The sequence below is a fragment of the Phoca vitulina genome, unplaced genomic scaffold (assembly GCF_004348235.1).
Source record: "Phoca vitulina isolate PV1807 unplaced genomic scaffold, GSC_HSeal_1.0 scaffold23, whole genome shotgun sequence".
Lineage (NCBI taxonomy): Eukaryota > Metazoa > Chordata > Mammalia > Carnivora > Phocidae > Phoca > Phoca vitulina.
The window spans coordinates 19,917,255-19,932,201 of NW_022589726.1; the positions used below are offsets into that span (position 1 = coordinate 19,917,255).

Consider the following 14,947-nt stretch of genomic DNA (forward strand, 5'->3'; position numbering starts at 1 on the left):
GACTGAGCCACCCAGGCGCCCCCTTAAGTCTGTTTTTAGTGCACAGTATATATTGAGAGAGTAGAATCTTCCCAGTAGCCTGATGAGAAATACCTTTTCATTGTGTAATCAACTTGAAGGGTGACATTTCTATGCCAGCTGTTCTCAGTTTTGCTGACCTCCATGGAGCATATTTGATCCAGCTGCTGGACTATGTAGTGGAATAAAGCAGTTGGATTCTTTCCTTGCCTATTTTCCAAAGAGGACAGTGTTGACCAAAATAGGTATACTTGTTGGTGGCACTAGAAGAGCCTTCTGATAGGTAAATGACAATTTCAAAAATTATTACCGGTGCCAATGGAGAGAAGTGTATATAATACACAGAATAGTGGGCTAATATCTGGAATGCAGACATATTTTCAGATATTCTTACATCTTTTTCTTTCCCAAATACTAGACTTTACCTTCCTGTCAGATTAACCCACCACTAAAGAAGACCTCAAGGAAAAGGAAATAACTACCACAGATCATTTTATAGTACATTCTTGATTTTATTTCAGTGAATATTTTTTCATTTGTTTTTTTCCCAGGCTTGGAGTCTTAGGGGAGTAAATTGGAGTCACAGCAGTTAGGACTTCAACAAAGTCTAGTTAATTTTTTAGAACCTTAGGGCAGTTATAGAGGAGTTTGAGGTCACAGGTATAGTTAACATTTAATGTCTACTTTGGTTTCTAGTGTCATACCAGACTAACTCCTTTCACCCCCACAATTGCCATCTGGGGGAAAGGGATTTTTTTTTAGCAATTTACCTTTGTGATCCTAGAAATACTGTCAAGAAGTATAAAAATGAATACACAGATATATTAAAATGTTAAACATTGATGTTTGTGGCAAAATAGTCAAGTTTTTAGATTAGAGTGAGGTGCACAGTGGTAAACCAAATTTTAATAACAGCATGACCATTCTCCTCTGATACAATTGTTTCCCATTCTCAAAAGGAATTTATGAAAGCTCTAATTACCTTGCCCTATATGGAGAGAATTAAGTGATGAATAGAGTATCACATTTAATATGGATATAGATAATTTTTCTGTAGCCACTATTATAACTCCTAATTTTCAGATTGGTTTGGCATAATATAGATTATTTTCTGCCACTAACTAGAAAGTAAAAATTCTAAAAGTCAGAAAATCATATCCTAGGTTCTGAAAGACAATAAGGATATTTTTGAGTTGACTGTGATTGCTGATTTGGAAATCAACTTTGTAAACAATTGAGACTTATTATACAAGGCTATGAGAATCCTGTCTCATTCTTCTGCAGTATAATTTGCTACATATTGAGAATTTATTCTTCATAATAAATAGTTTTCAGAAGCCTCTTGTCTTAGATGTAGCTTCATTTTTTGGACACATTGAAGAATCGAGGTCTGATGTAATCCTTATACATAGAATAGAGAACACCTAGAAACAAAAAGATGTATATAAATACGGTATCTGTGGAAAACAAACCCTGAATTTCTTCCACTTGTATTTTCCCAAAACTGTCCCTCAACTTAAAAAACAAACAGATGCCTTCCATCTTATTAACTTTTGGCTTGGATCATATAAGCGGCTCCAGACAAACAAACAAACCCAAAAAAGTTAGAGCCCTTTAAGATCAATATAAATCAAAATCCAAATTTATAATGTTACTATGCCACCCTAGAATTTGAATTTTAAAATATGGGTGAAAAAGTTAGGAGAGTGGGGAGATTTGGCTAGATACTAAGAAACAATAGACATCTCAACCTAGCACACCTCTCTTCAGTGCCTACTTGTGTTCAGTGTCTCAAGGGAAACGAAGGTGAAAGGGATAGAATCCTTGCTCCTAGAGGTTTACAGTCTAGTGGGTGAATTAGCTAATAGTCAAGGGGAATAGCCTGAGGGATAGAGTTGTTTGACTGCCGTGCAGGAATGTCACCAAATGTGTCACCAAATGTTCGTACCCAAAGGAAGTTAAGGAGTCCGCTCACCTCCCACCCCCAACCGTATCAGTTATCAAGACGCCAGCTGTCTAGTAGATTGTCTAAACTAAATCCTTTACTTCCTTTCCTTCTGCTTTTTTCTCTGACGCTGCTTGTTGGTATCTTCAAAGAGTGCACAGAGAATAAAGGGTGGGTAAAGTTGTTCTCATCTACACACTGTAGCCAAGCGAGGCAGCTGTTGGCACAATTTTCTAACACAATAGTAGTATAACTGTCACAGATGTATAAAATCCAAGGCAAAAACATGTTTACTTGATGCATTGTGGTACCAATGGAAACATTCTCAGATGCAGAGACAATTGTAGAACTCATTTCCCTGTGCTTATTAGACACAGGTAATTCTTACCTCTTGCCTATCTATTAAATGTTGGTGTTCCCTGGAGCTCTGATCTCAGCTCTTTTCTCACCTCATTCATACCTGTTGCTTCACTGGTAAGCAAGTTAGACCTCTCTTCTGAATGTGAGACCCATATACTCATTATACCATATGTGAAATTTCCACATACATAGGGGGCTGCCAAACTTTTAAATTGTGCATAAATAAATGAGAATGCCCCTCGAAGTGTTCGTTTATTTATAAACAATATAAATGTACTCTGGCCAATCTATATATGAGTAAAGCTTTTTTGTTTTCAAGATAAAAATATTTTCGGGCAGGCCTCTCGGGTCTGCCCCCTCTTCAGAAGCTTTTGTACTCCCACTCAATAAACTTTACTATCGCTCAATAAACTTTGCATTGCTGCCCACAAAAAAAAAAAAAAAAAAAAGATAAAAATATTTTCTTCCCGCATACCCATGGATCTCCTTATACATCTTCTAGGCTATGAGTACTCTAATTTGGAGACATCTGCCATAGGCATCTCAGTCAGTATAATATAAAATTAAGAGTTCAGGCTCTGGAGTAGATAGCCCATGCAATTGTGAGCAAGAAGTTTTTTTCCTCTCTAAGCCTTGGTTTCCTTATCTGGAAATGGGATTATAACAGCACCTACCTCTTAGGGTATTGTTAATAAAGACTTTGGACTTTGTCCAGAGTTCTTGGGATAGAGCTTTAAAATGCTTGGAATTTCCCAGATAGAGAGGGGCACCTGGGTGGCTCAGTTGTTGAACATCTGCCTTCGGCTCAGGTCATGATCCCAGGGTCCTGGGATCGAGCCCTGCATCGGGCTCTCTGCTCAATGGGGAGCCTACTTCTCCCTCTGCCTGCCACTCCCCCTGCTTATGCGTGCGCTCTTTCTCTCAGTCGAATAAATAAATAAAATATTAAAAAAAACTTCCCAGTTAGAGGAGTATCTTTGTTACTCATGAGCCCCTTGGATTATACCTGAATTTATGTTAATGGGGTGACCCATGGTGGGCTCCTAGATAACTTCAGGATGTGGCTAGTCATGCCAGAAAGACCAACCATATGATTAGAGGGTTCTTAGACCTCCAGGGAGGGGAGTAGGACTGGAGATTAAGTTCTGTCATGAGGCCAGTGATTCAGTCAATCATGCCTACATAATGAAGCCACAATAAAAACTCTGGTTGCTGAAGCTCAGTAGAGTTTCTTGGTTGGAAGGGTGGCATGCCCTGATTCCATAGGGAAAGGGTATAAAGCTTTGAGTTTGGGATCCTCCCATACCTTACCCTACATGTCTCAATTTGCCTGGTCTTGATTTATATACTTCTTAATAAAACTGTAGTAAGTATAGAGCTTTCCTGAGTTCGTAAGTTGTTCTAGTGAAATATCAAACCTGAGGGAGTCTTGGGAACCTCTGAATTTGCAGCCAGTTGGTCAGAAGTGCAGGTGGCCTGGGCACCTCCCTGGTGGCTGGTGTCTGCAGTAACAGCAGTCTCTGGGAACCATGTCCGTAAACCTGTGGCATCTAAGGTGAGCTGCAGGTGGTTGGCATCGGTACTGAAGTGTATTGCAGTACACCAGGTGGTGTGAAGGAGGTTATTAAGATTAAATCACTGTAGTGTACACCTAACATAACACTATATGTTAACTCTACTGGAATGAAAATAAAAACTTAATAATAAAGTTTACCTACAAAAAAAGATTAAATGAGATAGTAATATATAAGTTGCACATCATAAACACTCATTACTATTAGCTATTACTGTTTTGTCCAATATACACTTATCCTCCCACCAAACCTGTTCTTCGTTCTTTATAGTAGTGAAAGCACACCTTTTATCTGGTTGCCCAAACCAGAAACCTAGGAATCATCCTTGACTCCTTCCTTCCTTCCTTCTTTTTCCCAATCACTTAGTTGGTGAGTCCTGAATGTTTCTAGAATCCATCTCCTCCCCATTTTCACTATTCGTGCTTTAATTCAGACCTAGTTCATCGTCTAATTGACTTCTCTGCCTTTGTTCTCACCCCTACTTTACAAATCCTCTCTAATCATTTTCCTTTTCCTCATAGTGAAATATAATATGCATGGAAAATGGTAGACACAATCTAAACAACCAGATTAACAGATAGTTGTAGAGTGAATTATCTGGAATTGCGGGTCAAGAAATAGAATATAGGAAGCATCCTGGAAGCCCCCCAGCTTTCCCTCTCTGACCATATCTCCCCTCCTTTCCACAGATAACCACTGTTCTGTCTTTTGTTAGTGTGACCCTCTGTTTAAACAGTTTCATATTGCCTGTGTTTGAGCAGGCATCTTTCTCAGCTGCCATCATGACTACCTTACTCCCCTGTTTAAATCTTCCACTGACTCATGTCATCTTGTTAATGCCTCAGCTTGCAACCATATACATCTATCGGGGATTTGTTTTCTATCAGTTTAGCTATGCTGTAACTGTTTTTTGCAGAATTCCCGTCCCTGCATATTTCTGGGTTAGCTTGGCTCATAAGAGACATTTTGCTTGAGATTTGAAGGTGAAAGTTGAAGCAGCAGCTGCTATATGCTTTTACACTTGGAGGGCTTGGTGCAGGGTGCCAGGCGCTGTTACAGCTTGTGCATGTTGTTGTTTACCTGCTGGCTCACCTTGCCATTGTTGGGCAGCAGTCAGACCCACAGATCTTTCAGCTCCTTCTGGATCTCCTCCTTTAGCTTCTTCAGCTCCTAGGCCAGGGGATGAGCGCCATGATAGGGGGTCCAGCTTCTCCTACAGGTCACACCGTGATCAAAGTTGGAGTCAGTAAAAGACTGACCCAGGTTTTTCTTTGTGAGTTCCAGCTCTTCCTTGAAGATCCCAGTTTATTTTTCCTTCCAGCTGCTGCCTTGCTAACTTCAGGCCCCAGCCTTAGAAACATAAGCAACAGTCTAACATGGACTGTTTAACCAGCTCTCAAAATTGGTTAGGGTCATATTTCTATAATAAATCCCTTTTTGTATATCACTACTGGTAGTTTTGCTTCTCTGACTGAACTCTGACTGATACAGATTTTGGTATCAGAAGCTTCCAGAGGAACATAACCATGAGGGTAGGTTCTGGGTCATCTGGAATTGGTTCTCTGATCTGATTAGATTTAAAGATATTAATGGCCATTTTTTTTTCAGTAGTAAAGAGGATGCCAGTAGTCCATGGCATGCAGTATTAAAATATTTTTTTAGATTGTCACCTATAAATAACCTTAATCAGATGCCTATAGAAACCAGGCTTTGGGTGATCAGATATTTACTGTCATAGGACATTTACTGGAGATAAGGGGTATAATTAGGCTGGTTTCTTCTAAGTGTGCTGGAGAACTTGGGAACACAGAATGATAGACTCAGGGCTTTTAATTCCTTAATCCAGGTTCTGTGAGGGACCTGAAAGCTGTATGACTTTCCAGAAAAAAACTCAGCTCCCATAGTTATGAGGCTGATATTTTTTTTTTTTTTAAGATTTTTATTTATTTATCTGAGAGAGAGAATGAGAGAGAGCATGAGAGGGAGGAGGGTCAGAGGGAGAAGCAGACTCCCCGCTGAGCAGGGAGCCCGACATGAGACTCGATCCCGGGACTCCAGGATCATGACCTGAGCTGAAGGCAGTTGCTTAACCAACTGAGCCACCCAGGCGCCCAAGGCTGCTATTTTTGAAAAACATACACAGGAACTAATCCTGTTGGTGACTAATTACAGCAGTAATAAAACTCCCAACCTCACAGAGTCTCTTATGTCCAAATTAGGGCATTTCTTTGGAAAGAGTGGGATCCTGAAAATCAGGAAGGGGACCTATGAGCAGGTTTCCGTGAAACGGGGTCCTTGGACCCCTGTATCTGAGACTCCTTTGCACTCCTTCCTGCGAATGACTAAAACTTGGCCTGAAAGGTAATCTCCACTAAATGAAGTTGAAATGCCAGAGCTTTCTTGGTTTACGTCCAGGGTACAGCAGTATGGCAGTCATTCTTCTTTACGGGGGCAATTTCATTCCCCAGGGAAATCTGGCAATGTCTGGAGCATTTTTGGTTGTCACACTGGAGGTGGATGGGGGCTATTTGCATGGTAGATGCTGGGGATGCTGCTGAACATCCTGTAAAGCACATGACAGCCCTCCACAACAAAGAATATTCAGTCCAAAACGTCAATAGTGCTGAGATTGAGAAACCCTGCTGTTAAGGAGGGTACCCAAGGGCTTAGGGAGATTGGAATGTTCCAGTGGATTTATCCTGCTCCCTCACCCCCTAAATAGATCTATTTCCTTCACCAAGGCTGTGCGAATTATCCTTATATTTGTGACGGGAGTCCCTAGCATCCTTGGAGAGTTCTGTGGCGCCTGTCTTCTGTAAGCCAGAAATGACAGTGGGAATTGCTAGGCTTTCTGAAGTCAGTGGAGATGATGGGATCCTGAGTGGCAGGGGTCAAGTGGCATCATTTAATTGACAAAGACAGGGAAAGCATGATTACTCTAATGCGCAGCAAGACTAAACAGTAATCTGCATAGTCTAAGCCACAAAGATCTTTGGCATTGGCTGATTGATTATGGTGTCCCTAGAGTTGAAAGTGGTTGGCAGCATATAAGCAGAAAAGCTCTAGGTTTGGTGAGTAGAAGTTTCACTTGAATCATCACAGTAGACAGCCATGGCCCCCTGACCAAGTCCCAGATTTGAGTCACTTTACAGACCCAGAGTCCCTTGAATAAAGGAGAGGGCAGACCTCCTTAAGAAAAGACCCTGTTACACAGCCAAAAATATAAATACTGTAAATGCTCCGTCTGGCCTTTCCTAAAGGGATCTGTGACCGTTCAGCAAGGTGCCTGTGCACGAGGAAGGGCAAATAATCACATTTGTGAGAGATTATTAAATATTGATTCTGAATTGATACTGATGCCTTGAGAATTAGGGTGGTCTACCAGTCAAGCTAGGAGTTTATGGAGGTCAGGTTGGGCTGGTGGGTCCCTGAATTATTTCGCCAGTTCTGGAATGTGTAATTGGAATGGACAAACCCAGCAACTGTCAGAATCCTCACGTTGGTTCCCTGTGGTATAAGGGCTATTATGGTTGGGAAAGCCCACTGTAAGCCATTCTACTTGCCATAATCTAGACTGCAAGGACCTTGATCAACTCTCCATTCCACAGGACATTGCGTTAGTCCATTGAATCGATCTGATCTATCAAGGGGAAATTAGGTTACTACTATACTGTACAAAGGTAGGGTAAGGAGGTGTGTGTCTGGAATGCATATCTTCTGGGGCATTTTTTAGTACTCCCATATCCTGTGATTAAAGACAATGGAAAACTATACCCAATACAAGCAGGATGGCTAATGACCCAGACCATTTAGGAATAAGGTATGGGTCACCATACCAGTCAAATAACCTTGAATAGCCAAGGTGCTTACTGAAGGCAAAGGGAGTATGAAATGGCTAGAACATGGTTAGAACACCAGCCATGGTGTTCTACTACTAGTTGTAGATACAAGGTCTGATAGCTATGAATATTTCTTCCTTATTTTGATTTGAATACATTTGTGTATACATTAACCATTTTTTTTCCTATTTGCTACTTCCCTTTATCTGCCATCGAATGTAAGAAGTGTTAATAATAATTATCCTTATATTTCAGAATTTAGCTTACAGGATATCAAAGGGGAATGTGACTCTGCTCAAAGACAAATCAACACCACTCAAAGATGGATAAAGGGATTTTGTATCACCTTTTGGGAGAGAATTAGCATGTTTTTGGTTATACATTGGATGATTGATTTTGCCATTGTTTTAATTTCAAAGTTAAGTGTAATAAAAGAGGTGTTATAAGGATGCCAGGTTGACAAGGGATAGACAATGGTGAATTTGTATTGTGTCAACTTAGCCAAACTGTAACTACATTTTCCGGAATTCCTTTCCTTTTATTCCCTGAGTTCTTGCAGAAGGGAAATTTGCGTAAGATTTAGAAGGCAGAAGTGAAGCAGCAGCCAAATTCATTTTATGCTCGGAAGGCCCTGTTGCAGCATATTTTTGCTTATCTGCTGGTCCCCTTTGTTGGTATGGGGCAGCAGCTAGGATTACAGCTACTGTGGCTTCTGCTGAATTTCCTCCTTCACCTTTTCTGACTCCTTGGCCAGGTCCATGTTTGGCTCCAAGATGAAGGGCATCGTTTTTTCCCCTGTCACTCCCATCATCGAATTTAGAGGCTTAGAGATGGTGAGAAATCCACAAGGGTTCCAAACAGTTCATCCTGTGTGTTCCCAGCTCATCCTTGCAGGTTCCAGATTTTTCTTGCTTCTCTCACTTTATATCTCCTTTTCCATTCTAAGTGCTTGCCCTGCCCACTTCAGGCCCCAGCTGCTGATACATACGCAAGAGCCTCACAACTATGTAATTCCAAATGCCTATAATAAATCTCTTATTATATATTACTCCTAGTAGCTTTGCTTCTCTCATCAAACACCGATTGAGTCACTTACCACACCAAGCTACGTTGAGTTCCACTAATGTGCCATGCTTCTGTGCCTTTGTTTTTTCCTCTGTCTAGAATCCTGATCTCCTTCTCTGACTAGCTAATTCTTCCACATGCTTTGCTCGTATAATTTACATCCTGAGGAAAGCCTCCCCTGGACTCTCAGCACTAGTTAAAGGCCCCTCCTTTGTGTTTGTGCTTCCAGAGCAACCTGTGCTATCTCATAGTATCTGTGATTTATACTGGCTTCTTCTGTTCTTGGTCGTTCTCCCTGAGGAGACCAGCCTCTTTGAGGGAAGGGACTGAGTCTTATCTCTGTATCTCTAGACTGGCACAGGGCCTTGCACATAGCAAATGCACAGCAGATGTTTGCTAAATGATGAAAATGGCACTCTAATTCTGTGGTGAAGTTTCTCATATTTTGTTCAACACCTGCATATCACAAGTCATGGTAATAAGATAATTACCATATAACTCCCTATACGCAAGCCCCACACCCATCATTCCATAATCCTAGACCTCCTCTTAGGCTGACTCTACCCTGCACAGCATGAAGGAGAACTAAGAACATTGTAACTTGTTCTCATTAATGTAGACAAAAAGAAAGTTAGATAATTAAGGTCCTAAAGTGGACTTCTTGTTAGAACTATCTGGTTTAGCTGTTGATATAACTGGAATTAACCAGATAATTTTACAGCTGTTCTTTGGATTTGACTGTATTAAGTATTACTTAATTTATAGACTAATTAGAAAAGGTTTGCCTATTGCTCAGACTGGGAATAAAAGGAGAACAGATATTGAGACTTGTGGGCTCTAAAAATGTATTCTTCCCAGTTAAACTACATTAATAATTATATCTGCTATTCACGTAGGCTGGGAACTTGACTTAGCGTTAAAGGCTGGAATCTAGAACCACTGCTTTAGTTGGGTTACAGAGGGTACAAACTATTCACTGCTCCTTTCACTATACAAGATAACAGAACCCATAACCTAGTTCTCTACCTTTTAAAAATTTTTTTAGGTATAATTGACCTACAACATTATATTAGTTTCAGGTATACAACAAGGATTCATTACTTGCATGTACTGTAGTGATCACCACAGTAAGTCCATTAACATTTGTAACCTGCATAGTTAAAGGATTTTTTTTCTTGTGATGAGAACTTTTAAGATCTACTCTCTTAGCAACTTTCAGATATACCAAACAGTATTATTAACTATAGTCAGAATGCTGTACATTACATCCCCAGGACTTACTTATTTTATTTTATTATTTTTATTATTTAAGATTTTATTTATTTGAGAGACAGAGCGTGTGTGAGAGCGGGGGGGAGGGGGAAGGGTGAGGGACAAGCAGACTCCCCACTGAGTGCAGAGCCCAATGTGGGGCTTGATCCCATGACCCTGAGATCATGACCTGAGCCGAAATCAAGAGTCGGACGCTCAACGGATTAAACCCCCAGATTCCCCAGGACTTACTTATTTTATAACTGGAAGTTTGTACCTTTTGTCTACTGTTTTTTTTTCTTTCAGTGCTTAAAATACCAAGAAATTAAAGCCTCTTACGGGGAAGCAACTTCAGCCAAGTGAAGTTCGCTGTCTTTCTTACCATTCCGCCTCTGTTTTATCACCTTGACCCAATATTCATTTTCTAAAATAAGTTAAAATATACTCAAAGATAGCTGAACACAAGACAGAAATTAAGCAGGTTACCTAGAGTCACAGCTCCTACAACAAATCCTTGGGCAGCAACTCTCATGTGAATAAGATGAATGGACATTTTCTGATCTTTTCTGTACTTTAACTTGTAAAGACCATAGGACACCACAGTCATAAAACCTGCTATTCCTGTGAATTAAAAAAGTAGAGGTTATGTAAATAGTAGGCTAGGATCCCCAAGATTTAGAGGGCTGAATAGAAGACTGTCCAAAGGATCAGTACTTGGAAGATAAGCAGGCCAGATACCAAAGAATACTTTAAGAAGAACTATGCTGGATTTGATCCACCAGATTTTAAAATAGACTCATGGATTCAATATTTGCAGTTTTGACTCTTCCCAAAAAAACCTGAATCATGTAGTGTAGTAATTTCTAATATTCCTGAGGCATGATTTCATATTGTGCATGGTGAAAGGCTTTTATTTAGGGGCAAGTCACTAAGCCGGCGAGCAAACCAACCAAACATTCCAGCATCCATAGCTTTTAAATGTTTGGCTTTACTCCTCTCTACTTGCTATCAAATAAGGAGTAAATATTTTGATCTTCTATAAAAATGAGATATTTAAATTTTAATGAGATGAAAAGGTATGAATATTTGCCTAAGAAGTATGTGACTCCAGAAAGATCTGTGACTCTTCTAAACTCCAGAGGTACACACAAATATTTCTGTATTCCCTACAAATTTCAAGGGGTGAATATACTGCTGTGACAACCAAGATCCTATGTAATTGGCTCTAAGACAGAAAACTGATCAACTGAATAGGAAAGATTCTAGAAAGAGATTTAAAACACTGTGAGAACTTAATTCATGACAAATCAAAATAACCAAATAACAGATCAAGGAATAGTTACTTAATAAATACCATCAGTACAATCTTTTGGTAGGGTGAACTAATTTGGATTTGTATCTCACAGCAGACCTACAAAAAAAATTCTGCATGGGTTAGAATTAAATGTAAAAACAAAAAAAAATCAATAAAAACTAGAAGAAAACAGAATAGCATATTTATAACATCTAAAAGAAGGTAAAGTAGACTTTAGAGAAAATGAGGACAAAATGCCATATTTTGACATAAGAATAGAGAAAACTTTGCATAATAAAAGCATGGGTCTATATTTTGGCTTCTCTCATATCTTTTTTTTTTTTTTAAGATTTTATTTATTTATTTGATAGAGAGAGACACAGCAAGAGAGGGAACACAAGCAGGGGGAGTGGGAGAGGGAGAAGCAGGCTTCCCACTGAGCAGGGAGCCCGATGGCGGGGCTTGATCCCAGGACCCTGGGATCATGACCCGAGCCAAAGGCAGACGCTTAACGACTGAGACACCCAGGCGCCCCTTCTCTCTTATATCTTGTTGATGTATGTATTTATCCCTCTAGCAACACCACACTGTCTTGATTACTGTAGCCATATAGTACGCCTCTATCAGGTACAGTGATTTCTCCCACTTTATCCTTTTTTTTTTTCAAAGATCATTTTAGCCATTCTAGGACTTCTGCCTTCACATGTAAATTTTAGAATAAGCATGTCTTATCTACAAAAAACCTTGCTGGGATTTTGATAGGAATTAATGAAACCTATAGATCAATTTGGAGAGAACTGACATACATTCTTTATATTTATATTCTTCTTTACTATATATATTTAGTCTTGCAATCCATAGACACAGTACTACATGTAATCTTTACATTATTTAGGTCCTTTCTGATTTCTTTCATTAACATTTTGTAATTTTCAGCATACAGATTGTATACATGTTTTGTTAAGCATATATCTATGCATTTCATTTTCTTTGGAGTGATTGTGAATGGTGTTATGTTTTTAATTTCAGTTTCCGTATGTTGTTAGTATATAGACATGCAATTGATATTTATGTAGGATAGCAAGTTTTGATTAGTTGGCACATGTGTGTCTCTATGGGTGGGTGAGGATATATTCTTTCAGAATCCATTTAATAGATGGAAGTAAGAGAGTAATTGCATTTACATGTATATTTTATAGGCCAACTAGCAAATGAAATAAAAATTAAAATGACAAACAAAAACAGCAAAAAACAAATACTAAAAAAACAGTGGTAGGCACGTTGACAAACAGGTACAATGCTGAAAGCTCTGTAAGTTTAGCCAAATCTTAAGAACTCTGGAAATATATAAGTGGTATTAAACTGAACATGCTTCCTGCCCTGGAAATTCATATTCCAAGGAAATAAGCAAAAGAAACATCAGGAAGTTGACACAAAGATGTTTATGGCTATACTACATATGAGGAAAAACTAAACAACAACAAAAACTGAACAACAACAAACTGAAATGGCCCAAACAGAGGAAAGACTACCATAGCTATGAAAAAAATTGCAAGTATAGGAAATACTAATACACAGAAATGTACATATGAAAATGTTAAGTGAAAGGAGCAAAAACAAATTATCAACAGAGTTTCTATATATAATGTATGCACAGGCCTTGACAGTGATCATAAGACAAATTTAAACAATATAAATAGATTATAATGATGGAAGTTGTTTAATAAATAAAAATGTTTTGTAAATTTTCTGCACAGGACACTCTATCCTGCAGTAGGAAATACATAGTAGATATTATTAAAATAACAATAGCTAAACTATTCAACAGTATATATTCAAATTTTATCATTTATTTTTCTAGCAAAATCTTGACTCTCTTCCCTTATCAAATCAAGGCTCTGTTCCTAGTCAAATTGGTTTTGTTTCCTTTGGAGATTAAAGTCAGAACCTTTACTGTTTTCCATATAGTGTCTCTGCAGTTTGTATATAATTGAATTTAGCTGGAAACACTTTTATCTTTCTACTTTAATCACCCTAAATGTCTCTGGAAAAATAATTAAATTTATGATAGGTACAGTGATTAATCTCTGTTCACGATAGTGATCTGTTCAAGTGGCATCAAGTTCTTGAATTGTTTTTCTAGTTAAAAATGCTAAGGAGGATGAATTAATCACTATAACATTATTTGCTTCCATTTTTTATGGGTGCTATTATCAAATTTTAATCAAATTAAATTAAACTTCTAAACAGCATATTACTATAAAGTAAAATTTTTATTCTTTCTGATATGGGAATCATGACACAAAGTTGCTAGATTTGCAGTGACAATGAAAACCTAACGACATACCTATTCGGAAGGTTTTAAGAAATTAATCACTTATGTAAGTGTAACTTACATAATGTCTCATTTAAATAAGTTATTTTAATAGTTTCCAGGCCAAACGAATACCAGGGAAGACTCAATCAAGGCTGCAGTATATAATAATGCTTAGATTAGCTTAAGCATCCAAAAGAAGAAAGAGAAAGCTTAGGTTTTTAAAACATAATATTGGTGCTTAGATTTTGTGGGGTTTTTTTAAAGTCCAGATACATATAGTATTTATCTAAATGTAAACATATTAAATCTGTGTTGGGAAAGGAAAAAGAGGCTAAGACTCCAGGTCTAATTATAATAACACTTCTTTAATCTAGAGTTTACTTAACCATCAACCTCAACATCTGGAACACATCAGGAAACCAGCAAAAAGGGCCACTGAACATGCACATCACAAAGTTCATGCCCTCAAGTGTCCAGACAGGTAGGTAGCCTAGGTTTTCACTCAGAGCTTCTTGACTCTGAATTGACTCACAATTCCTTTAAATTTATGTATCTAGCTTCTGGTGCCACAGAATACTAGAGGCAGAAGTTTTTGATTGTACTCAACATTAATTGGAAGAGACAGAAAAATCTGTAAACATCAGACACAAGACCTTAAAGGTTGGAGTTAGGGAACAAAGAGACACCGACATCTCAGTCACTAACAGACTTTCAATATAATAAGCTGATGCTGCTGATGATCTTGCATCATCACAGAAATGTTAAAGTGCATTCAATCTAGTCCAGTTAGAGTGGGTAGGAATTAGTAATTTGAGACAGACCTCTAATGAAGGGCAGTTAAATAAATAAGATTTGAAGCTTCCTAATAAGAATAATAGCTAACATTTATTGGGGATTTGCCATATACTGGAAACTGTTCTGAAAGTTTAACTCACCTTAGAGGGGGTTAGCTTCAATTACCTGAAAAAATTCAATGATATAAAACATTTCATTCCTCAAAGATACTGGATAAAGCATTGTGATTGCAGACAGTTCTCCAGTGTCCAGTCAAGGCTCATACTTACCTACGGGGACAAATGGGGAGTCCCTAGATTTCCTGATCAGCCGGGAGAGTTGGCCTTCTTCCTCATCTGCTGACCACTGGTTATCTGAAGACATTTTTCTCTGTGGTTGCTGTAAATCATTAAAAATCCATTTATCCTCTCCCAATATATTGTTGATCATGTGTTCATCTGTCTTCAATTTGCTTGATCTGCCTGTCTGCCCAATTGAAATAAAGTCATG

At 38.5% G+C, this 14,947-nt stretch overlaps 1 protein-coding gene across 1 annotated transcript; it reads right to left on the reverse strand.

Annotated features, from left to right (window-relative positions):
• HIGD1C (HIG1 hypoxia inducible domain family member 1C) lies at positions 1–14,947 on the reverse strand. Its single transcript, XM_032420370.1, has 3 exons — positions 14,728–14,947; positions 10,539–10,673; positions 1–1,442 (listed from the first exon to the last, which is right to left on the reverse strand). The coding sequence occupies exons 1-3, from the start codon at positions 14,885–14,887 to the stop codon at positions 1,378–1,380; spliced, it is 360 nt and encodes a 119-aa protein (XP_032276261.1). The 5' UTR covers positions 14,888–14,947; the 3' UTR covers positions 1–1,377.

Bases quoted from the DNA above. Each gene is read 5' to 3' on its own strand.
- HIGD1C (XM_032420370.1), bottom strand. From the start codon at position 14,887: ATGATCAACAATATATTGGGAGAGGATAAATGGATTTTTAATGATTTA. The intron at 10,674-14,727 runs GTAAGTATGAGC...TTTAATTCACAG, and splicing joins CTCCCCATTTGTCCCCGTAG to GAATAGCAGGTTTTATGACT. The intron at 1,443-10,538 runs GTAACCTGCTTA...TTTTGTTTCTAG, and splicing joins TGTAGGAGCTGTGACTCTAG to GTGTTCTCTATTCTATGTAT.